Here is a 25,107-nt window from a genome sequence, read left to right on the forward strand (position 1 = left end):
TGCCACCCAGAGCACTGGCCCAGGCTAAGGTTTGCCTTTCCCCGGGCTGATGGGGTTATTCTCTTCTGCAGGGCCCAAGGCTGGCGATTACACCTATCGGGAAGGCTTGGAGCACAAGTGCAAGCGGGACATCCTGCTGGGCAGGCTGAAGAACTCGGAAGACAAGACCTGGAAGAGGATCCGTCCTCGCCCAACCAAAACCAACTTTGTAGGATCCTATTACCTGTGCAAAGGTGATCTGGAGGGGATAGGGCTTTTTGTGGCTGGGAAGGGGCTGTACGGTGCGTGACAGGGGAGACTGGGAGGGGACTTCCAGTTGGTATCACCTGCTGTCTTCAGGATCTTCCTGTCCCATCAGTAGCCCATGGACCAGGAGGCTCGGTACAATGAAAGGCAATGAGCTCCCATGCTGTGGAGAGCAGGCAGCTTTTAAAGTGCTGGAGCAGAAGAGTTGCAAAGGCATAGTGAGGTGCTGTGCACAGCCAAGCGCTCAGAGCTGCCCTGTTGACATGGGCTTTGCGGAGAACCTGCGTCCTGTACACGTGCCTGCATTAGTCCCACTCCACCCTGCAGCCCCGTGGCAGGGCCGTGGTTCTTCCTAGGGAAAAGCTCTCTCTGCCTGCTCCTTTGCTCCAGCCCATCCCTCCTTACGCGCAGGCAATGTGGTCACTGAGGCAGTGTCATTACAAAGTACCTAATGAGGTGGGGAGATTACAAGAGCTAAGATAACAGGGCTCTGTAGTGCTGGGCTGCTAGGAGAACTTAATCTGGATTGGCTTTAAAGGGGTTGGTTAAATTGTGGTCTGTCCCTGGCCAGGCACTGAATTAAAGCAGGCCTCCGTTTTGAGACACTTTCCACAAAAGATGACATTACTTGGGATTGTCACCATTCAGTAGTTTGCATTAACTTTCCTGAATGTCTTAGTGTAGACTAACTTGGGGGGAGATACCTTTTCATTTTTCTTTAACTCTGTGTTTTCTTGCTTTCAGCTCCTTGTGAGGTGTGGGCAGTGGGAGGAGACGAGAGAGAGTTTAGTTTCTGACTTGGCCGCCCTCCCTGTGTGGTGGCGTGTGCTGTTTGTTGCTTTGTAGATATGCTTAACAAGCAGGACTGTAAGTACGGGGATAACTGCACCTTCGCGTACCACCAGGAAGAGATCGACGTGTGGACGGAGGAGAGGAAGGGGACCCTCAACCGTGACCTCCTCTTTGACCCACTAGGTGGGATCAAGCAGAGCAGCCTCACCATTGCCAAGCTCCTCAAGGAACATCAGGGCATCTTCACCTTCCTCTGTGAGGTACAGAGCTGGCGGGAGGGAGCAGGCACCCTTCATTGTCTCCTCAGTATGTATCTGGACCATTGATATGTTGATAGTTGCCATCACGGTAGGATGACTTGCACAACTGGCGTGCTGCAATGGATGGCTATAAACTCTTCAGAAGGGATAGGCAAGGAAGGAGAGGCAGTGGGGTGCCCCTGTATGCTAGGAGTGTTTTGACTGTCTAGAAGTTAATGATGGTGATGATCGGCTTGACTGTTTATGGGTAAGAATCAAGAGGAAGGCCAACAAGGCAGATATCATGGTGGGAGTCTGTTACAGACCACCCAACCAGGATGAAGAGGCAGATGAAATATTCTATAAGCATCTGGGAGAAGTCTCACAATTGCTAGCCCTTGTTCTCGTGGGGGACTTCAACTTACCAGAAGTCTGCTGGAAATACAATACAGCGGAGAGGAAACAGTCTAGGAATCATAGAATCATAAAGGTTGGAAAAGACCTTTAAGATCATTAAGTCCAACCGTTAAAAGGCGGCTCCTGGAGTGTGTGGAAGATCCTGACACAGCTGGTGAGTGAGCCAACTGGGGAGGGTGCCCACTGGACCTGTTCTTTGCAAACAGAGAAGGACTTGTGGGTGATGTGATGGTTGGAGGCTGTTTTGGGCACAGCGATCACAAAATGATAGAGTTTTCAATTCTTGGAGAAGTAAGGAGGGGGGTCAGCAGAACTGCCACCTTGGACTTCCAGAGGGCAGACTTTGGCCTGTTCAGGAGCCTGGTTGACAGGGTCCCTTGGGAGGCAGTCCTGAAGGGCAAAGGAGTCCAGGAAGGCTGGACATTCTTCAAGAAGGAAATCTTAAAGACGCAGGAACAGGCCATCCCCATGTGCCAAAAGACAAGCCAGCAGGGGAGAAGACTGGCCTGGCTGAACAGAGAGCTTTGGCTGGAACTCAGGAAAAAAAGCAGAGTTCATGACCTTTGGAAGAAGGGGCAGGCAACTCAGGAGGACAACAAGGATGTTGTGAGGTTGTGCGGGGAGAAAATGAGAAGGGCCAAAGCCCAACTAGAACTTAATCTGGCTACTGCCATAAAAGACAATAAAAAATGTTTCTATATTAGCAGCAAAAGGAGGGCTAAGGAGAATCTCCATCCTTTATTGGATGCAGGGGGAAACATAGTGACAAAGGATGAGGAAAAGGCTGAGGTACTTAATGCTTTCTTTGCCTCAGTCTTTAATAGTCAGACCAGTTGTTCTCGGGGTACCCAGCCCCCTGCGCTGGAAGACAGGGACAGGGAGCAGAATGAAGCCCCCATAATCCAAGGGGAAATGGTTAGCGACCTGCTACACTGCTTAGACACACACAAGTCTATGGGGCTGGATGGGATCCACCCAAGGGTACTGAGGGAGCTGGCAGAGGTGCTCGCTGAGCCACTTTCCATCACTTATCAGCAGTCCTGGCTAACCGGGGAGGTCCCGGTTGACTGGAGGTTAGCAAATGTGGTGCCCGTCTACAAGAAGGGCTGGAAGGAGGGTCTGGGGAACTACAGGCCTGTCAGTCTGACCTCGGTGCTGGGGAACGTTACGGAGCAGATCATCCTGAGTGCCATCATGCGGCATGTAGAGGACAACCAGGTGATCAGGCCCAGTCAGCATGGGTTTATGAAAGGCAGGTCCTGCTTGACTAGCCTGATCTCCTTCTGTGGCAAGGTGACCCACTTAGTGGATGAGGGAAAGGCTGTGGATGTTGTCTCCCTGGACTTTAGTAAAGCCTTTGACACCATTTCCCCCAGCATTCTCCTGGAGAAACTGGCTGCTCATGGCTTGGGTGGGTGTACTCTTTGCTGGGGAAAAAACTGTCTGGATGGCCGGGCCCAAAGAGCTGTGGTGAATGGAGTTAAATCCAGTTGGCGGCCGGTCACAAGTGGTGTTCCCCAGGGCTCAGTACTGGGGCCAGTTCTGTTTAATACCTTTATCAATGATCTGGATGAGGGCATCAAGTGCACCCTCAGTAAGTTTGCAGGTGACACCAAGTTGGGCAGGAGTGTTGATCTGCTGGAGGGTAGGAAGGCCCTACAGAGGGACCTGGACAGGCTGGATCGATGGGCTGAGGCCAACTGTATGAGGTTCAACAAGGCCAAGTGCTACAAGAGGTAGTTTTCCTCCTTAGCTCTGCAGGTGAACCAGGTGCACACAGCCTCGTGGGATCACCTGTTTGAATCGTAATTTAGCCCCAGCTACTTTAGAAATCAGGACTCTGTAATGCAACAAATGCCCACTTGATGTCTGTGCTGAGCCACTGAGTTGGTCAGTTAAGGATTGGCTCGTACCATCTTGATGCTCTGCAGCAGGGAGTTCCCCACACTGGCAGTGGTACATGTAAAGGGTTATGTTCTTTGCTGTGAGTTGGCTGTTCTTTTATTTCTCCCCATCGTTTCCCCCTTGTTCTTGTTCTGTTGACTAACTGGGAAAGAATATGTGGCTCTGACCAAAATTTTTCCAGCCACAATGGAAAATACTGTTGAGAATAAGCCAAAAAATGTTGTCTGGAAGCTTTTCCAAAAGTTCCTTTGCTTTATTTTAAAGCCCCACCACAAATTTTTCACCAGGCTTCTTCTAACTTTGAACATTAGAATAGGCTGGCTCTGGTTCTTCCATTTCCAAGTGAAGTGGATCTGGTTCACTGCTCTCTAAGATTTTCCCAGCATGCTAATTCTTCTCTTCTCAGATTTGCTTTGACAGCAAACCCCGGATTATCAGCAAAGGGACCAAGGACACACCATCTGTCTGCTCCAACCTTTCTGCCAAACACAGTTTCCATGACAACAAGTGAGTGAACATTTTTTGTGCTGATGGGAGCAATCTCTCACAAGTCCAGCCAGTTTAACTCCAGGGCCCTGGTCTCTTTCTTTCTTTCTTTCTTTCCTCCCTGTGGGTTCCAATCATAGGGCAGCTCAAAGCATGATAAATAGCACTGTGTGCTTCACCCTGCGTGTTTGCTCGTGTTGCTGAGGGATTTCAGGCATCAACAAAGCCCTTTGGAGTCAGCCTAAGTTTTCCATTGACTTAATTTGCCTTTCAGTTTTGCCTTTACATAAAGGTCAAACCAAAGATCCGCTGGCTCAGGATCCCGCCTCTGACTGGCTGGTAATGAATGTTTAGGAAAACAGTATAAGAAACATGTCAAGTACACAGTAATACAACCCCTTCTGGTTCCTGGCAAGCTGAGACTCAGGGACTTTCTGAGCCAGAGGAGTTGGTATCTATGCTACATATTTTGAAATGTGTCTGATCTCTGAACTTAAGCAGAGCATCGCCCACGGGCTGAGGAGATTGAAAATACCTACCTAGGGTTGATAGGGTGGGAGGGCAGGGGTTTGGTTTTCCCAGTGGGAGTCTGACTCTCCCAGAGTTGATTTTCTGTGTTCTTTGCCTGCCCAGTCAAATGTCTGAAAGTCACATGTAAGGAGGAGGGGGCGAAGAGTTGATCCCCTGGTGCTTCATATTTCTCTGGCCTGGCCGCAGGTGTCTGGTCCACATTGTGCGTTCCACCTCCCTGAAATACTCCAAGATCCGCCAGTTCCAGGAGCACTTCCAGTTCGACGTGTGCCGACATGAGGTGCGTTATGGGTGCCTGCGTGAGGACAGCTGCCACTTCGCTCACAGTTTCATTGAGCTCAAGGTCTGGCTGCTGCAGCAATATTCAGGTGAGTGTGAACTTGGTGCAGGGCTGGTGATGTGTACACCCGAGATTCCTCCAATATGTACCCAGGGCCAGTTGAGAGGAGAAGAGGGTGATTTGTGACTACTGAGAAGTTGTCACTGACTCGTGCATATGCTTACTCTGTCTCCTCAGGGACACAGAAAAGAGAGCCAAGGTGTTCTGTGAAGTGATCTGGCCCTTGTCCCTTTGCATGTGCTACTGTAACTTGCAGACCAGAAAGCCTTTCCCTTGGGACCAGCTGCATAAGTTGAAATGATTATTAGGTAGGGCTGAATCCCCAGGGGTGTTTTGGTGCTTAAATCCTCTGCAAGACCCTAAATAGCAACTGGGGCCCTGAGTGAGCATCTGATGCAGTGAGAACGGCAGCATGCACAGGTGACAAAGCAGTTATATAAAGGAAAGCTGCACATCTCCAGTTTCTCTAAACAAATTCACCAACAGTGGAAAATTACAAAATACTTGGTGTTTCCCAAAAAGGCTTTGATGACATACCTCTGAAGAGGCTATTGCAGAAATTATGTTCAGGTCACTCATATAATGACACTGCCACATCTGGCACTTTCAGTCCCCCCTCTCTCTCTGTGACCTGTCGGAGGGTTTCTCTTACTGCTGTCCTGTTACCCGAGTAGATGCTGGCCCACCCACAATGCTCCCTACATCTTTTTTCACCACAGGGTCTTGTTTAGTGCAGGACCCAGCCTGGTAATGGGAGTACTTCAGAGAGGAAACACGTTATGGATGTTTCTCACCATTCTTTGATGTAATTGGGGGCAACTTCTTTAATTTATTGTTTAAGCACCTGTCACTGTTGTTCAGTGCAGTCCTTGGCCTTGGCTTGGCTTATGACAGTGATGAACAAGTAGTACACTGTGGCAAATGCCATCTTTTATTCTTCCCATTTGGCCTTGTGTCCATAGGAAATTAAAAAATTACACGACCAGAGTTTCTAAGACAGCATGTTGCCTGTGAGGCGTAGGCCACTATTCCTGCCCTACATGCTTATGATACTGCCTGTAGGACTCTGGGCACTCTAATATTCAAGGACCTTGCTCTTTTCCCCACCCCATGGTTGGTTTATTGTTTTGGTGGGGATTTTTTAGAAAAAGTTTCTTTGCTCCCTCCTTCCCTCCCTCCCTATTCCTTCCTCTTCAGCCTGTAGAAGAAATGGTTAGATTGATTTTTGCTTCTTGCCTTCTTTACTTGAAGAAGTGATTTCCAAAAGGGAAACTGAGGAGATGAATCAAGCCATGAGTTTAGCTGCAGAGGTGATCAGTAAGCCTTGTGCTTATTCCCATCTTTTCCAACAATGGGAGAGCTATCGTCTTTTTGGGTTTTTTTCTGAAGGACTGTATATATGAGCCTGCTTTCCTTGTGAATTTGCCTTCCTGGAGTGGTAGTTTATTACCTCTCTTAAGTGTAGCCCTCATTATGGAAGCCGAGATGAAAGGTAGTTGTTGCCATTCTCTGGGAATGCTTTAGCTTTGGAGCAGAGAGTTTGATTTGGGCACCATTTGCTCGGCAAGAATAGGAAGGAGGCATCATTCATAGCAGCTTGCATTTGAAGCCAGTGGGCTGGTGCATTTCACAGCCGTTTGAGCTTTTACAGAGCTTGTGGCTTTGTTCATGGGGATAAAGGATTGTATTAGTGGAGTAAAGGTTCTCAAGATCTGAAAATGTGGACAGGCAGGACTGTTTTCTTGTTCACTGTGGCTTTTCACAGGCATATCTTGCTATCTTCTTCCATCAGTGGAAATCACAGTCTTTGTTCTCACTAATGGTGTTGCAAAAGATGCTGAAATGCTATAAGTAATCAACACATGGGCCTTTTCATTCTCAGATCATCTCTTTGGGACAGTTCATGCTTTGGAGAGCTGGTGTATTGGAAAACATCCTTTCATATTCGGGAGGGTATTTTTTCCCAACCACCACATTTCTAGACTGTATTGTTGAGTTAGTTCAGATTTCTGGGACTGGAAGAAGGCAGTCACTTGCTAAGAACTTCATCTGAAATTCAGTCTTCTGACAAGAGCTGTATATGCTTCTCCCGTTGGTTCTGCACCCCGAGGATCACAGTGCAGGTGTGCAGAATGGAGAAGATGGGAGCTGCTTTGGCCCTTTCTCTGCCAGGTCCAGTGCACCACATTAACTTTTTGCTGTGGTTTTCCCAGCTTTATAGTTTTTGTCCCCAAAGTACAAATCAGTGTTGTGTCCAGCCCTCGATTACTTGGACATGGAAGAGGGAGTTGCAGTTTTTCTAACTCTACACAGTTTCTTCTGGGATTAATGGTTAAGAAGGAGACAATCTGCAAACAGCTCTGATCTGGGAGTAGTACTAGCTATGCAGCAGCTGCCATTTTGGAGGCCTGAGCAAGTGTTCTCGAAAAACCCCGAATGCTTTTCATCCTGTCCAAGCCCTGTAAAAACAGCAGTATTGTTGCCTCGCAGGGACCTGGACAGCTGAAATCACAGATGGGGAAACTGAGGTCAGGAATGCTGTGGCTTACCCAAGTTACACACAGCCTAAGCTGAGATGAAAACTTGTGTTTGCTGGCCCTTAAGTTCTGGAACATGCTGGCTCCCAGATCAAAGATCGTGTCCATGTGGCATGCTTGGGGAACACCTCACTTCAATAATAAAAGCTGTAGGCAAAAGCAAAGCAAGCCATTTTGCAACCTCTCTGTGCTGGAGGTGCTTCATCAAGACTATCCTCAGCACCCCACTTGTTGCAGTCAGCTGGCTGTTGTAAGATACTTGCTTCAGTTTGTTTTGGCAGCTGTTTTGGGTCTTTATAGCACTTAAATAACGTGGCTTTTTTGTAACAAAGAGTCCTCACATTGACCAGACAGTTCCTACTCTTACATACTTTTCTCTTCCTGTTTAGTGCTCTGAGAATCATAGTGCCCATCTAACTGGTTAGTGCTGGCAGGGGCTGTTCCCTCACCACTTGAGTTGGTTAGGAGCTAATTCCTTAGATAAGGTCTGACTAACCCTTTGTCTTGTTGTCTGATGTTGCATTTCTGATTCCTGAAACCTTGCAGACCTTTCCTTGCTGGTTACATGCTAGCAGCTGTTCCTTGGTTGGTTTTGCACTGTTGGTCTTTCCTTGCTACCTTGATTGCGTTTGGTGTTTGTCTGTGTTGAATTTCAACTTTTCTCTTCGCTTATTGATTGATGGGCAGCTGCCACAACTTGAAGTGTGTAACAGGCTAATTAATCCCAGCAAGGATTAGGTGAGACTTCTGGGGTCTTGGAGATGCTAGATGTCTCAGTGAGATATCTGTGATCTTCCAAGCTAGTGGCAAAAACTCCAATATACAGTAGATCAACAGTAACAAAGCATTGTCTTCAGGGCCTTGGGTAGGATCTGTTGACATAGTGTTGGGGGACAGCCTTGGTCAAGGTCTTGACCCCTAGTCAAGAATTATCACCTTGGAGGCAGCATCTCGGTCCTTTGCAGACAGCCTGAGCAGAATGCCAGGTCTGAATGAGCCCAGGAGACCGAACTCTTCCCTTTTCATTTGGCTTGTGTGGAGAGAGGAGCTTCCTTAGCCTGTGCTTAAACACGTTCTGTGGTGGGTCCCCTCACAACTCATGTCCTGACATTACAAGTGGGACTGCTGGGAGCTGTCAGCCACACAGGGGTTCCTAAGCTGCAACGTAGGAAGTCCTGCAACCTGTCCCTCCCTCTCTTCTCTTGGCCAAAGCAGGGTGGCTCAGTCCTGTCTCCTTTTGTTCCCAGGAATGACCCACGAAGATATCGTGCAGGAATCGAAGAAGTACTGGCAGCAGATGGAGGCACATGCCAGCAAACCAGCCAACAGCATGGTAAGTAAGGTGCATCTAGGGCTTGCAGCCTTGTTTTGCTCCAGACTGTTCCAGCACTTTTTCTCTTTTCCTCCCACTGCTGTGCCTGACATGTCGCAGGCAGACCAGGCTGGCCATTGAGGAGGAGGACAGCTGAGAGCTTTCCTGGTTGCAGTGCTAGTGATGAGCTTTGTGCCTTGTTTTGCAGCGTTGTTATCTGCTCTGTTCAGTGGTGCGGTGAAGCCTCCAGAGCAGGGAGAGCAACATGCAGAGAACGGTGCTTCCTGCAACACCTCGCTAGTGAAATCGGGAGACTTTGGGAAGTATGGCCACACCGAGTGGGGACCAAAGGTGTCCTGCTGCCCTTTAGTGGCCAAGGGACGATATGGCAGTTTGAAGGACTCTTAAGAAATGACTCATGACCCCCAGGACTGCTCTAAACACAGGAGTGGGTGGAACTTGCAGCTCAGGTGCTGTTGAGGCTGGGCAGAGATCTTAGTGGTGCTTTGCCTCTCTTTGTGCCACCAGTCCCTCAGTGTGGGAGAAGGTGCCTCTGGCTGCATCCTCCAGCACTGCCAAGAGCTTTCTCTGGAGAGGTGTGTTATAAGCAAAGGGCACCTCTTTGCTTTCTTCCAACCTGTTGGCTACAGGTGGTGCTGCCTTATCCTTTTTTGTCCCCAAGGGGGTGTTCTGTAGTGTAGGAACAGAGCCCACCCAGTGAGGACAATTCCCAGCCCAGCCCTGAGGCTGAACTAAAGAAGTTTTGCCATTAGAACAGGGAGGTGTTTGTTCCCTAATTACTTTCAGAAGATATGTCTGATGAGATGAGAAACTTCATGCTCCTAGCAAGCTCTCAGGCGTAGGAGCAATTCTCTCCCCTGCAAAATGGTGGGGAAAGTGCTGCGAATCCTTTTTGTTCCCACTTGACAGCTTTATTTTCCCTTGTGAAGGCCTGAGCTCGCCACCCCTTGGCCTGTGCCTTACTGTCAGAGCAAGGGTGCTTCACCTTTGTCTGGGATCTCTCACCCAGGAGTCCCTCTGCAAGAGACCAGCACTGAGTGCAGCCTGTGAGCACCCCGCGGAGGAGGTGTTTTGTGGGAAAGGGATCTGAGTCACTCATGTGGTGCGTAGCAGCTTTTTTTGACTAGGTTACGGGCCAGCAGAAGTGTTATGAAGGCTGTGGGGCACTGATGGTGGGGAAAAGCAGGTCTGATGGCCATGGGTTAGCCCAACAGGAAAGATGCAGGTGACGGCACTGATGCTTGCAGTGGGCTCTGTGTCCTCCTACTTACTGGTTATGCTGCATGAGATGGAGTCATCTTTGAGGAGATGCTCAGCAACATAGCTGTGCGGCCCGTTCTGCTGTTGTGGTCTGAAATGGTTGGGGGAGAGGAATGAGAAGCAGCAGTCCAGAGTAACCAAGGTCTCTAGTTCCCAAAGCCGCCTGACTTGCTTAAGGAATATGTTCTAGCCTCTCAGGAAGCTGAGAGGACAAGTTTCTACAGCCTGTATTATATGAGAAGCAAGCTTGAATGATCTGAATGGTCCCCACAGACAGAGCTGGCTATGATCTCTCCCTACCTGGTGTGGGGACAGAGGCAGCTGCCTGCATCTCCACAGTGGAGGAAACTAAGTGTGAATTTGCAGCAGTTGGTGACAGTAGTTGGATTTATATCAGCAATCTCTGCCCCATGGAGAGTGAAGTCTAGTGACTGGTTCTGCCCTGCCTGCTGTGAATCTGCCTGCATTTTCCAGAAAGCTCTATCTTGCCATTCTCTGTGCATAATCTGGGGATAAAGAAGATAGATGGACAGCTGTTTTCCTGTAAGCCTTGCAGCTTCAAATTCACCTTTCTCTGGAGGTGCTGCTGTTGGAAGAACAAGTTGTTCTGCAGGCATGGTCAGAGCATGTCCTCTGAAGCATGTGGGATCTGGATGCTGAGCGAGGGTTTCGTTTCTGGCTGTTGGGTCTTGCAGGGGGCAGAGGACCAGGAAAAGAAACACCAGCGCCTGCTACGTCAGCTGTCAAGGGATGGGCAGAGAGCTACAGTTTCTGGGCCCTGTGGGCAGTGTTAGGGCTGATGGCAAAGTCTGGTTGTGGCTCACAAATGCCTGTTGCAGAGCTGGACTGCACCCTCCACCCTTCCAGGGCATCGTTTTGTGCGGAGACAAAGCAGCAGCCTTGTTGGTACAGTCAGAAAGTGTCTACCAGTGGCGCCATCAGTTGTCTGTAGGGATTGGCAGCCTGACATTGGCACTGTGCAGGGAGACAGAGTCGAGTCGGTCAGACACATGTGTTTGCAATAGCAAACTGTGGCTTTGGCATCCGCACGTACTCAGCCAGAGGGCTGTGCTCTGGGATGAGACACTGGCTTGCTTCCGAAGACCCCGGGGGCAGGACTAACATATCTGTTGAGAGATGTTTACTTTTGCCATTATTTTCTCCCATCCAAGCAGCCTAACGTGACTCAGAATTTTCTCAGCATCCTTCCAGCTTTTGAGTTGGCTGCCTGGCAGAGACAACTTCCCAGGAGTGCTGTAAAAGCAGACCCCTCCTTCCCACCATCTCGTGTGATCCACGCTCACCCCAGCGCCCTCTGGTCAGCAGAAGCAAAGTCACTCCCAGGATTTTGCTGCAGTTTTGTCACAGCTGCCAGCTGGACTCAGTTAGTGGCTGGGGCTATCCAGTTGTGGAGAAAAGAGGCAGGCCGCATACAGGGACCCAGCAGCTGTGATGATGCAAGTCAGGAGACTTAGCAACAAGTGAAAGATGAAGACATGCCACTTGCTAAACACCTGCCAGGCGTCTTGCATTTGGTCCCGCGAATTTGGCCCCACGGAGGATGCTGTAGGAGTAAACCCAGTGGGTGCAGATGGAAGAGGCAGTCAGCAGGAGAGATTGTTGTAGATAGCTGGGTGTCCTCGACTCCCATTGTATCCCTGGGAATTGAGGGGTTTTAGCCCTCCATTTTTCTGTTTTTTGAGGGCTGTCTTGTTTTACCTCACTAGCCAGCTGTAGGACCCCCATAAAAACTGGCCTCAGAATTAACAATTTAAGCATGGAGAGGAAATGAAAGTCTCTCATAAGGGGTACTTGCACCTAAGTACAGCTCACTTGGTTAGGTGGCCAGGTAACCTGGGCTCCTCATATAGTCCCCCGAGGCATGTGGCTCCTCCAGAGAGCTTTTCAGTATCACTGAGAGGGGTTCCTGAAGCTGTGAGACACGAGTGGCCAAGCTGGGGCTGTTGCTTTCTCCAAAGCCTGAAGTGGAGAGCTGTCGTGCCAAAGACTTTTATTTATTTGGTTGCCATGGTGCATAGCTAACACTATATTGTCTGGCTTCATAGCAAGGGGTGGTGCCACAGCCCGAGGCACTTTTGCCTGGCTTCATTTTCTAGAGCCTCATGTGATGCTAATTTCCACACTGTTGGTTATCAGCAGCCTGCCAGGTATGTGTCTTGCCTTTACAAATACGGTCATGTAGCAGCAACAACAGCGGCTTTGATTTTTCCCTTGGCTCCTAATGCCCTTGGAGCATACATGCCCACTGGACTGACCAGCAGTTTGCATGACTCTGATGAAGAAATGCACAGGGCTTCTTTTGGTTACGAATTTGTGGAAAAAGCAGCCCAGATCACCAGAATTACCTGAATAACATTTTCTTTATCTCTGATCTATTGTGCCTTCTGGAGCCACTTGATTTTTCATTTTGCTGGGTCAGTAGATTTGAGCCAAGCTTCCTGGCTGTGCTGAGAGATCTGTCACCTGGAGGATTATATGGCAGATAGCGTTGGGCTGATAAAAGGGAATATGCCAGCAGTGCCATTTTGTTACCTTAGGCCTATAGATTTGGTGGGTCAGTGGCGAGCTGTAGTGTAATTTTCTTTGGAGACAAGCGGAGATTAAAACTGCTGTTCAAAGGCCGCTCGTCTGAGAGGGAGGCACCTTACTGCCTTCTGTGATATCCCAGGTCTCAACCCTACTCATCATGCAGCCGACCGCTTTGATGTGTATTTGGTGGTCACCAGCACTGGTGAAAGCTGACAGATGAACGAGTCACGTCCCAGATGCCACCAGAAAGGCTGTCCTGCAGGCGAGCAGGCAAGAATCGCCGCTGCTTTTCAAGAGAGATGATGGTTCTCTGGAAGGGTCCTTTCACTGGGACATCCAGAGCAGCGATGGCCCCTTGTAGTCAGCACAGGCAAAGGTCAGCTCACCGGTCAGCTTTTCACAGTGATGGAGGACCCTTCGTATGTCAGTTCTGCTTCTCCGAAAGACTGGTTCTGGAGGATGCAGAGTGGTAGTGGATAGCTTGTGTGGTGTTCCCTGGGAGATGCTTTGATTCTGCACCACCTCTGCTTGCTGTTTTCCCTTTGCCAAGGGATGCGCGTAGGGTCCGTACTACTGTTAATCCATTGCTGGCAGAAGCCTGCTCCTCAGGGACGTGGTTTGCCTGTCTGCTCCTTACTAGATGCTCAGGGTTAGAAGTCAAGGCATGGCAGCTGGGATGGGCTGCTTATGTGGTTAGCAGTCAGAGAGCTGTTTTACTTGACCTTTAAGTTGTACATGACCTTTGTGCTTCACGGTCAGCTCAATGACCAGGGTGTTCTTGCTTGTACCCTCACATACTCCTGTGCCCAGGGCTACTGGTGTCCAGTCAGGTTTGCTCTTTGGTTTGGAAATGAACTGGAGACACCAGCCTCATGTCTTCCAGTGGTGGTACAAAATGTAAACAGCTTTCCAGAGATTTGCTCAGAAAACGCGAGGCGGCGGTGGTATGGGACTGGCTCCATTTATTCTCCCTTCCACAATCTGTCGGTCATAATCCCAAAAGAGCCTTCTCAAGGAGGCAGGTAGAAGGCCAATGAAGTTAAGTGGCTGAGAGGATATGAAATATGTGCATTGACAGTTGTACCTTTGTCCAGAGGTCGTGATTAACTAACTGCCTGTGAGGCCTGGTGCAAAGGAACTGTGAGGGATGGAAACCTGCCCAGAAATGGCTTTGAACGGTATTAACAAGGGGACACAGCTCTGACTTCAGTGTGTCAAACGCTAGGCGTGACGTGAGCCTCTTGGTCCAAAAGAGGGAGCGGTGGGTCCTGCGCTGTGGCACGGCCTGGCCTCCTCCCAAGGGTGCTCTCTCGGCTGTGCGACCGAGCTCTCTCCATGGGTAGTGAGGGGGACGCGGATTGCCCTCCCTGCGGGGAAGCGGGGATTAAATGCTGGAACAGGTCTTGCAGAGCTTGTCTGTACACGGAGATACGCTGCAGGGGTTTCGCAGCCAGGCCTGGTCAGTGCTTGAAGCTGCCAGGCTGGCTGTGCTTTTGGCCAGACGTCAAAGCCCAGGAAATCATGCTGAAGCAAGCAATGGTTTTGCTCCTGTCTGGTATCTCGATGGGCCACCAGCTAACATTGGCAAAGGAGAGCTGGGCTGTCTCTGATTTAATCTGGCTTGTCGCTGGCACGCGGGCGTGCAGGGAGCCGCCAGCGTCTCCATGGCAGTTTGGGGGGGGTGCATTTTGGCTCTGTTTGCCTGAAGTTGTGGTTCTCTTCCCCAGGCTTCTCCCCGGGCTCCCACATCAAGCACCTTTGACCTCCAGATGAAATTTGTGTGTGGCCAGTGCTGGAGGAACGGGCAGCTGGTGGAGCCAGATAAAGACCTCAAGTATTGTAGTGCCAAAGCCCGCCACTGGTGAGCAATGCAACCTTCTCTTTCCCCCACCCCTCCTCAAGGGCAGGAATTTCTCCTCTTAACTTCTCCAGGGCTCCATTTGGCCTCTTTGGAAGAGGCTGTAAGGTTTCCTAGCAGCCTCTTGCTGCTTAGGGTGTTTGTCACTACAGCAAGCATTGCAGATAGCTGTTTTCCAGTTTCCAGCTCTCTTCTTTACTGTTTGTATTTGCTGCCAGCATTGTGCAGACTGTTACTCCTGGTGTGTGCAGTCCAGCTCCAACAATTCCCTTTTTTCCCAATTGCTATCATTTCTTCTTAGCAAGGTCACTAAGATAGTTCTCTGCACTTGTTTATACTCCTAGCTGCTTGCACATGTCTGTCAGGCCACTATTAGCAATGATTCCAGGTATTCTGCTTCCTTTTAAATTAGTTTCCTTGGCTCTTTCATTGCTTTGGTTGCTTTTCTCTGACACGTCTTGTCTGTTTGCACCTCCGGGCTCCTTGGGGCCTGTGAGGATGTTTGGTATGATAGAAGAGGAATATCAGCTGGGAAAGCACCATTGGATCATGGAAACTGTGGCACCTCTCACCCAGGCAGCCTGGCAGGATAGGGCAGAAGGGTTTATAGGACTTCACTTCCCTATAACACAAGCCACAAAAGCACAGTCCAGCATCCTATTGCAAATGTAAGACCTTTGATGAAAAGGAGACGGAAGCAGCTGTTGCTGGAGGAAGTGAGCAGGTGAGGAGCCCTTCCTGGAACGGGAAGGATAACATCTCTTTCTGCAGCTGCTGAATAGAGCTGGGGGTTTTGCCCAGGGTATCTCCTGGTGATCATTTGCTGGAGCTGCAGGAGAATTAATACTTCCTGGCACCTGTTCATAAGACAGTGCTTGTAATGACTTGCATTTTTACAGCACCTTTCAAACAGAAAATATTCCAAAATGTTTTTCATGGATCTGATTGCACAAGAATTTGGCTGTGTCAAAGGGTGGAATGCATCATCACATGGTGATGCCATGTGAGACTTGGGGGAGACTTTTGTGGCTTTATGAGAAGAGAGAGCCCAGGAAATACGTGATAAGTGCAGGGAGAAATCCTCCTAAAACACCTTTCTTGTGACTTCTGTGTCACAGATGTGCATGTCTGGGAGCAGCCAGACAGTGGCAGGGACAAGCTGGACTGGAGGATCTGGTCATCTCTCAATATTTAATGGTCTCTGAGGAAGACAAAACCTTGTTCTGCTCTTCCTTTTGCCTCTCTTGATTTATTCTCTCTTCTTCAGTTGGACGAAGGAACGTCGTGTCCTGCTGGTGATGTCCAAAGCAAAGAAGAAGTGGGTGTCTGTCCGACCACTGCCTTCCATCCGCAACTTCCCACAGCAATATGATGTAAGCCCCATCCCAGCACGGCCAGGTGCCCCTTCTCCTTCCCTTCCAGCATGGTGCAGCGCTTTGAGGGCTGGTCCCCTGTAGACCTGGCAGGGAAGCAGGCACGTGTTGGCTGAGGTGGGAGGCAAGGACAGACTGAGGGCAGCAAGATCTCCAATGCATCCAGCAAAAGGGTGGAGCAGAAGAGGGAGCAGCACCTGTTTAAACCACTCTATGCATGTATGCGAGTTTCTGACGTTGCTGTTAATGCAGTCACCATCTCAAGAAGTGGCTGGCACAGGCACAGGGTTTGGAAATGAGATTTAAGTATCCCCTTAGGTCAGGGTTTCTCAATGTGGGTGAGAGGTGAGACAGAGCGCTTGGGAGAAGCCTATCCCTGCCTTTGCTGTGGCTGTGCTGCCGTAGATTGTGAAACTTGCTCATGATGTATTTTGAAAGCAAAACTAAGAACTCAGCTAAAAAGACACGTGCTGTGAGGAAAACTACAGATATCCAACCTCCAACAGCAGCCCCAAATGTGGTGATTGATAATTTCTCTCTCCCTCTCCTTTCCTTTCTCCCTGAAAGGAGAAAGCTCCTCTCCCTCCTACCCTATGGGATCTGCTGCCGCTTAGTCCATGGGCAGGTGCAAGGCCATGGGTCAGGCCTTGAGCGCTCTCCACTTGCAAGCCAGTTGCTAGAAGCTGGGGAGGGGAGCAAGAGTTATTTACAGCTGCTGCAGTAGGAGATGAGGCCAGCAGGTGAGTTGCAGATCGTGCAGCAAAGGCAAGTTGCCATACGAGTGTGTGCTTTGCCTAAGCTTCCACCCAGCTCTCGCCAGAGAGAAACAGCCTTGTCTCTTCCCCCCAGTTTGTGTCGGCCAGCTGGTCTCCACATTGCTGTCCTCCTCTGGTGGCAGGACTGGGGGAGAAGGGACGATCAGTAAATACGATGCTTGGAAAGCTTCTTGTTTTCTCTGGCAATGATGCTGTTGGTAGCTGTGAGGTAAAGTTGTGTGCGCTAGTGTGGTCTAAGCAACCCGTAAGACCACTCGTCACGTGCTTGGAGATGGCTGGAGAGTGAGTCACCTTTGGGGACCAGCAACGTGACCAGCAGGAGACACGTTGGGTCAATGCAGGTTGCTCCCTGCTGTCTCCCCCAGGGCCACGCTAAGCATACCTGCACCCAGTCACCTATGGAAATGGTAACAAGAGAGAGGCCAGGTGCTGAACTGAGCTGCCTGCGTGTTTATAGGGAAGTCTTTACCTTTCATGTCATCAGGAAAAGAAGCATGAGTTAATGATGTATGAAGTATCCTGTTTGCGACCTCTCCTGTGTGCAATTTAATGTCCCAGCTGTTTTTTTGAACCCCCATTCCCCTCTAGCAAGGAGCGTTTGTGCAGGTGCTAAATTTTGCTCTGTCTTTTAACAGTTGTGTATCCATGCACAAAATGGCAGGAAATGCCAGTACGTGGGCAACTGCTCCTTCGCCCACAGCCCTGAGGAGAGAGACATGTGGACCTTCATGAAGGAAAATAAAAGTGAGTGGGGGAAACATGGGTCAGGGAGTTTGGGGAGAGGGAAGAGGACATTTGGGCAGTGGATGCAGGGTGTGTTAAGACATACTCTTGACAACAGAGGTGGAACTGGACAGAGCTGGTACCATGATCTTAGGTGGGATTATGGGGCAGGTCTGTCTACAGTAATTTAGAGATGCTCTTTTCTTAAACGTGCATGTATATCTTGAGTCCCTTGTTCTGGGACTAGTGCACATTGGTCCTATGTCTTGCATTGCTCCATTGCTGCCCTCCCTTTCTGCAGCTCTTTGAATCTACCCCGTGCTGTCCCTCCAGTTGCCGGTACTGTCCCAGGCCTGGCTCCGTATGGAGCTCTGCCAAAGCACCAGTTCTGACCTGTAGCTGCTCCTGAAGCTTTCTTGTCTGTCTTTCTTGTGTCTGCCTTGGCTTTCTTGCCCATTTTTGCTCATAGCCCTTGCTCCTGGGCTGCGGCACTCCCTGCTCATGGCATTGCATTCAAAGGGGTGGATTTGAGATCCTGAATGAGAACATTATTGGGTGGTGCCTTTGTGGAGGAGCTTGTCTGGAATTAATTATGCAGGCTCCCAACTTAGCTTTTGGGGGATAGCTGGGGGCTTGCCCATGTCCTGGACAGCCAGCTTTCTGGCAGCAATCCTTGTTCATTCAGACCAACAGCAAGCTGGGAAAAAAGATTCTCTTTGCAAGGCCCAGTTGTCCAGGTGCTCACCTAGCTCCGTTGGGAGATGCTGGAAAGCTTGAAGGGTTTCAGGCCTGCCCTGAGTTTATTCGGTCTTTATGGTTGGATGGAGGGCCTTTCTCTCTGCTGGGCCAAACGCTGTTATTTGTTACAGTTCAAGTCATTTCGTTGCTGAGGCCTTTAAAGCACATCAGACCAGTCTGGGTGTGTTTGCTCAAGCATGAAGGTGAATCTTCAAACAACAGCGTTGTTTCAGTTTGGGGGAATTTGCATTCATTATCCCCAATTGCCTTGAGTTCCTCAATTATCCATTTAGCGAGGAGTAAATCACTAACGCATCGCACTTACAGCATCGCATCGGTGTCTGCAAACATTTATGCTTCCATAGCCTCTCTCAGGAGCTGATCTTGGAAAGGCAGATGTGCAGTCAAAGCTTCCACCCAAAATTTCCCTTGCCACTAGTATGCTGAATGGGTTTTAAACCAAAAGCACCAAGAGACATCGACTGCAGTCCTCTGGGCAGGTTTGGAACTTGGGGCAAGCTATCATTAGGTCTTCCTCCCCTCCCCAGTGCTTCCTGTGGCCAGCTTGCTTAAAGGCTCTCCTCCCTCGCGAGTGCTGAGGATGAAGCTTAGTCTTAGAGGGAAGGGATGGATCTGAATCCAGCCCCTGCCTTAGCTCCCTGCCTGGAGTGAGATGTCTGCTGAGGTCAAGCAGAATCAGGCCTGATGGAGAATCACCTTGTGGGGTGAAGTCCGTGGAGATGTTGGGGCACTTTCCCTCCTTCCTGAATACTTTGTGTAGCTGCCGTCACGGTTGCCCCTCGACTCATAGAAGACACCCCCCCACGCCAGGTGGTGTGGCGTGAATTTGGTTCCTCTCCCCAGGGTTTTCGTCTGAGGAGGTGACATCAGGACTCCCGAGCACAGGCCTTCAGTCTCACAGCAGCTGCTGCTGCGCAGGAGAGGGGAGGGAAGGGCTGCCCCGGCATTCATCCTTTTCTCATAGTTTGTACATGGTGTGGGAGGTTGTATGAGTGACTTCATGGGTCGCCTTTGTGCAGTACTAGATATGCAGCAGACCTATGACATGTGGCTAAAGAAACACAATCCTGGGAAGCCTGGAGAGGGGACACCACTCACCTCGCGAGAAGGAGAGAAACAGATCCAGATGCCCACCGACTACGCTGACATCATGGTAATCAGCTGATCTCTTATCCTTCATCCCTCCTTCTCCTCCTCAGTGCTGATAGCCTGTCCTCTCCTGTGCTCCAGGTGTGAGCTAGCAGGGACTGCATTGCTCTTGTGGGAAAGAGCCGTGCTAATGTAGGTTAAATGGACAGCTTGGAGCAGCACAGCCAGGGCAGCACAGATGAGGCAGGAAGGGATTGACCTGGGGTCAGCAAGGCTCTGCAATGGCTTTTCTGTTAATCCTCGAGTCAGTAGGAGTCTACCTTAGGTTCCCTTCTGCGTGGGCTCAGCCTCTCCCCAGGGTTCCTGCGTGCTCCTGGGAAAGCTGGCAAAGCCATCGCTGGCCTGTTGGAAAAGAGGGAGAAAGTTGGAGAAAAGCTGGGTCCAGAGCACAGAGGCCTGGGAAAACTAGAGGCAGATGTGTCTCCTTAGTCCAGGGGTGGTGGCTGGTGTAAGGGTTTGTGCTCCTGAAGAGTCCTGTGCTGTCTGTGCATCTGGGGGTGACCTTGCAGTCGGACCCCATCTGCATCAGTAGGGGCAGGGGGACTGTGTCAGTGAACCGAGCTGTGCTGTTCTCTGAGCCCGTTTGACCTGTAGGTAGACCTCAGCAAAGCATCTCCTCTGCTCCCCCTTAGTGGTACCACGATGCCTTGAAGATGACATGGCAGGGAAGTGTGGGAGGTCGTAGACTGAGCAGAGCTTCCAGGATGCTCTGGAAGGAGAGGGGGAGAGGCAGTGCCAGCGCGGGAAAGGCCGACGGGTGTGACTGTTAACGCACTGACTGGCCCTTTGCCCTGTCTGCACCGGTTAGATGGGCTACCACTGCTGGCTCTGTGGGAAGAACAGCAACAGCAAGAAGCAATGGCAGCAGCACATCCAGTCGGAGAAGCACAAGGAGAAGGTCTTCACCTCGGACAGTGACTCCAGCTGCTGGAGCTACCGCTTCCCTATGGGGGAGTTCCGGCTCTGCGAAAGGTACCGTTGCCTCATCTCCCTCCTGTGCTGCTGTTGCAGGGACAGGGCGACAGGCCCAGGGCCTCCATCATCCCTCCTCCTCCTCCTTCACCACCATCTCCACCTCCTCTCACGGAGTCCCCAGGGACTTCCTCTTGGAGGAGGAGTGGGACGAGCTGACAGGTTTGGGTGACGGTGAGGCTGCTGTTGTATCCCAGAGATGCTCAGCTACGCTACTGAGGGGTAAAAATACATTTCTGAGTGTATGTCTTTAGAAAATGAGAGCAAGCTTCATGTCTGCACCTGTGCCCTCCATAGCCAGGATGGTCTCAGCTCTCAGGCTGCTAAACAGTCTGCTTGCTCTGATGCTTGGGGATATCCCACGTGCTTTATTAAATGGTTTGAATGTCTCACACCCTCTGAATCAGCGCCTTGAGGTGTGTTCAAAAGGCTTGTGATGGTTAAAAATGCTGTTCTGGTTAGAGAGAAGGCTGTCTCTCATGGCTGCTACCTGGCATTTCCTCTCTTGTTTGGTGGTTTCTCCTCATCCCTGCTGGTCCAGTTCCAGCTCACCTCATTTCATTTTGTTGACTAAATCCCCTCATAGACATTGCTCTGTTCGCTGCTCTGTTTCTGTGCCCAGCCTCCGTGTTGCCTTTCCTGGCTGCACGTGGGTTTCTAGGAGAATCACCTCGCCCTTAGAAAAGAGAGTTTGCAGCATGTTTCGGTGGACCCCGATTGAGTATCCCGGACAGGGAGCCCAAAACCCTGTCCTGGGGGTGCCCTCTCGATCGTGCTCCTTGTGCCGGCAGGTTCCAGAAGAGCAAGGCCTGCCCCGAAGGAGAGGAGTGTCGCTATGCCCACGGCCAGGACGAGCTGACGGAGTGGCTAGACCGGAGGGAGGTGCTGAAACAGAAACTGGCTAAAGCCCGCAAGGACATGCTGCTCTGCCCCAGGGATGACGACTTCGGGAAATACAACTTCCTATTGCGGGATGGCGTATAGTAAGGGTTGTGGGGGGAGCCTGTCGGCTGGAGAAACACGGGGTGGGTTTTCTGAGAGTGGCAGTAGCAGGGAGAGCGAGATCTGTGTCTCGCAAAGAGAACTTTTTCTTTTCTTTCATTTTAAGATTATGAGACGATGATTTATTAGTGGTGAATGAAATCGTGAATTTGATTCTCCTTGGCCAGCGAACGCCATGCTCACTGAGTTTGTGATCCGTCTTCTCTCTCTTCTTCCCCCAAATTCTCCTTCCTCTCCATCTTTTTGTTTTCGCTGTCCTTCATTCAAAGGAATGAATCCAGGCTGTACTGGGCTGCGAATCAGAGAATTTCTCCTTGCGTCATTCTCCTGCCCTTCAATTCGGAGTGTGGCTGCAGAGGTCTGGAGGACAAACCTGAGAGAAAGGGCCAGACATCTGGTGAAAAGGTGACCATGAAATTCATGTGCTCCTTTTCTCAGTGCTGCAGAGCAAGCCCCACTTACGCTGCTGCAGCCAGCCTGCTCTCCTGGGAGTTCAGTACCAGAAGAATTAGGAATTGAGGTGCAAAAGAAGGAAAACCACTAGATCTGACCTAAAACATCTAGGTTTAAGCTCCTGCTGTCTGTATTGCCCTGAGGCATCAGCTGGCGCTGAGGAGGGTGACAGCTGTCTGGTATAAAGAGCAGCAAAGTAATAAAACTGCTTGCAGCAGCAAGAACTGGATTGTAGGTGACTTCAGACTGTTTCAGCTGACTGTACCCAGAAAGCAAATTGGTGACTCCTCATTAGATGTCTTTCTCAGTGTGTGACAGGTATTCGGGGTGGGTAGTTTTGGTCTGGATTTTTGGCTGGTGTGACTGGTGCAAGTAAGACTGGAGCCATCTGGAAGGTGTAGTGGAGACTCTGACACGCCTTGTGTCACTGTAGTCCAGGCACCAGTATCAGTCAGGAGGAAGGCTGTAACCAAAAGGAACCTGTGTTTCTGTGTTGCCTTGGGTCCTGAAGAGAGGGAGGGAGGTAATGGGGTTCCCTTCTTGCCCTTTAAATGGCATGTGTTACTGGTTATTTAGAGCTGCGTTTTTCCCTGCGCTGCCAGAAGAACTGGGTGGGGACCCATGTAAAAGAACACCATCGAGCAGCATGGGTGATGCTTTGCTGATGGGAATCCAGCTGGAAGGGCGCTTACCAGCACCGGAGGTCCAGCCCCCCTCCTCCTCGGAGCCGGGGCAGGGAGCTTGCGGATGCACAGTGCAGCCAGGATGCGACCCAGGGCAGGGACCGCGGTGGAGGGTGAGCAGCAGAGTGGGACCCAGCCATGCGTCTGCTCCTGTCCCGCCCGATGTGTGCCACGGTGGGGGAACCGGTGATGCTGAGCTCTGGGCCAGGATTTTTGGCTTTTATAGTGGCAGCGGCGAGAGGCAGTACTGCTCTGTATGCCAGCCTTGTCTCTTCTGGCGGTCTCATCCTGTAAGCAGTGAACGTGTGTCCTGTGCTGAGCTTCCCTCTCCTTCTCTCTTCTGCAGTCCAGCTGCGCTCTGCAGGTTTGCATGCATGGATGGCACCATCCACTCAAACACAAACACGTCTCCCTCACAGCCTTCGCAGGGGATGTCTTTTTCATACAGCGTCTCCCAGGACAGCAAGCTCAGAGCCCTTGGGTCTGGCAGTGCTGTATCCGTGGTAAATACAATCTGGCTGTGAACTGCTTGGTGCTTTGGCACTGCTGGGTCCCCCTTTTCCCTCCCTGCTCCCATATCCTTGGGGTTCCCACCTTCAAGAGAGATGGGATGTGGAAATACAGGAGATGCGGAAATGCAGGAGATGCTGGGGGGGCAGCTGGAACCTTTCTAAACCAGCCTCCGGGTAGGCACATCAGCTCCACTGGGGTAGTTACAGCCCAAGAGCAGAGTGCGCTGCATGCTGGTCTTGGGTCTTTCTGGTGATGATATGGGCTCTAAGTAAGCTGAATGTGCCTCTGAGCTTGTTTCCTCTTCTTTAAAATGTGGGTCGTGGTCACGGGTTTGGTACGAGCTTCCCTTCTTGACTGTACAGCACCTTGAGATCTGGCCTGGAAGGGGCCAGGCCCGTAAGATCTGATGATACACAGATGGCTTATGAGAGACCAGGGAGAACTGGGGAGGGAAGTGGTTGATTCTACCTCTGCCCAAGTGTGGGGAGGAGGAGGAGATGAGGAAGGATCCATAGTGCTGTGGGGAAAGAGAGTGACCAACGCAATATCAGACATGGCAGTTTTTGAGTGGTCACGTGCTTGTATTTTCTCCTCTGCCCTTCGCTGTAGCTGCCCGGATTGTACCTTCTCCTGGTGCTCCTCGTGCTCAAGTGGTCAACTTTATAAACAGAGAGAGACGGGGGAGGAGGTAGGCATCAACTCCTGGGTTATCTTGTTCTGCTCTTCTTGGGCAGAGACGCCAAGGAAGCGAATTTGGACCGGGGAACCTTGGAATGTGTTTTTTATTTTCAAAACAAATCCGCATCTCTAGTGTGACTCTAGCGTTCGCTGCGCTGTTATTTCTCATACGATAACTTGTTCAGGTTACAGAGCGGGTCGCTGTCCCCTCTCCCCATCTCCGCGATGAGAGCTGAGCTGCTGAGCGAGGCTTCGGAGGGACGGAGCGGGGCCGAGGCGGGGAGAGGGCGAGCGTGCGTGAGGTGAGGGAGGCCCGCGGTCACGGGGGTTGCGTCGAGTATCTCTTTGTTTTCCCTGATATGATAACCTGGTCTGTGGTGTTGCAGTACTTTGTCACCAGACTTGTTTTAGTGTGTATATATGTGACCCCTCCCATGAAGCATATATACACAGGTATTAAATATATCGCTCTATATAATATTATATGTGTGTGGTATCGAAGGAATCTTTTAAATGAGGGTGAAGGAAAAGGACTCGGGCCAGGAAACGCAGCATCTCCAGTTTAAATATGAAGACTTTTATTTGGGTTAGGGAAAGGGAAATAACAAAGAGGGGAGGGTTTTATATAGATAGGTATAAATTTTGAGATGGGACAGGTTTCCTGTTCACATTTTTGAAACCCCCTACGATGTCCTCGCAGTCCCATCTCAGTGGAAGAGTATTATACTGCTAACTAGTGAGTAAAGTTTTAATGATAAGGCTTTGCTTATATTATTTAAAGAGACATTGTGAAAGGCAGGAAGCTTCACACTTGACTTCCCGGGCTCGCTTTATTAAGCCAAGAGGGTTTTCTTCAGCACATTATGTACTCTCAGCATAACTGCTCAGCGCTCATGGCTCTACAACAGATAAACCACAAGTGGTAGGGCTGCTTTAGTGGTGCATTCACAAGACCCTGTGATAACTCTCTCTTTTCTTCATTCATGTGAGGAAAAAAGAAAATTTTGCAGCACAGAACCAAATCCAAGGGTTATTAACAAAAGAAGTGATGTTTTAATTTTATAACATTAGGAGAAAACCTCATATCCTGTAAAATAACCACAGGCACACACTCATACAGAGTAGAGCCTTTGATTCACATCAAAGATTGTTAAATGCTGAAGGACTTAGTGAAAATCTTTTCCCGAACCCTTTGGTGGGGGCAGGGATTTAAGTGATGCTGGTGGTGGAGTTAACCTGGCCTTTACAGGGGAAAGTAAAAAAAAAAAAAAAAAACCCTACTTAGCTTGTATGAAACTGTATGTCAAAAATGGATGGGTTTTAGCAAGTGAAAGGAAAAGACAGCAAGGGGATGCTGCAGTTCTGAGCTGAGTAGTAATGATTTCGAGTCCTTTAATATGTCTTTGTATTAATATAATTTAAGAATACCACGCTTTACTATTAAAAAAGAACTTAGTATCTTTCATAAGGTCTAGTATCAGGATAATAATGTAGATGTTTTAACAACATTTTTGTTTTTGTTCTTAAATAAA

At 50.0% G+C, this 25,107-nt stretch overlaps 1 protein-coding gene across 6 annotated transcripts in view; it reads left to right on the forward strand.

The window, feature by feature from the left end:
* ZC3H7B (zinc finger CCCH-type containing 7B) overlaps positions 1-23,927 on the forward strand; it is a 49,429-nt gene extending 25,502 nt beyond the window's left edge. For 5 of the 6 annotated variants that reach the window (XM_082311280.1, XM_082311283.1, XM_082311281.1 and 2 more), the window contains exons 13-23: positions 72-233; positions 1,093-1,298; positions 4,006-4,106; positions 4,803-4,984; positions 8,741-8,826; positions 14,364-14,497; positions 15,762-15,867; positions 17,279-17,387; positions 19,145-19,278; positions 20,083-20,246; positions 21,038-23,927. In XM_082311280.1, the coding sequence (XP_082167406.1) occupies positions 72-233; positions 1,093-1,298; positions 4,006-4,106; positions 4,803-4,984; positions 8,741-8,826; positions 14,364-14,497; positions 15,762-15,867; positions 17,279-17,387; positions 19,145-19,278; positions 20,083-20,246; positions 21,038-21,230 (1,577 nt within the window). In that variant the 3' untranslated portion in view covers positions 21,231-23,927. The remainder of the gene's footprint in view (positions 1-71; positions 234-1,092; positions 1,299-4,005; positions 4,107-4,802; positions 4,985-8,740; positions 8,827-14,363; positions 14,498-15,761; positions 15,868-17,278; positions 17,388-19,144; positions 19,279-20,082; positions 20,247-21,037) is intronic. The other variant, XM_082311279.1, reaches the window with a different exon arrangement.
* Positions 23,928-25,107: the final 1,180 nt, after the last annotated feature.

Source organism: Platalea leucorodia (assembly GCF_965183815.1).
Source record: "Platalea leucorodia genome assembly, chromosome: 4".
NCBI lineage: Eukaryota > Metazoa > Chordata > Aves > Pelecaniformes > Threskiornithidae > Platalea > Platalea leucorodia.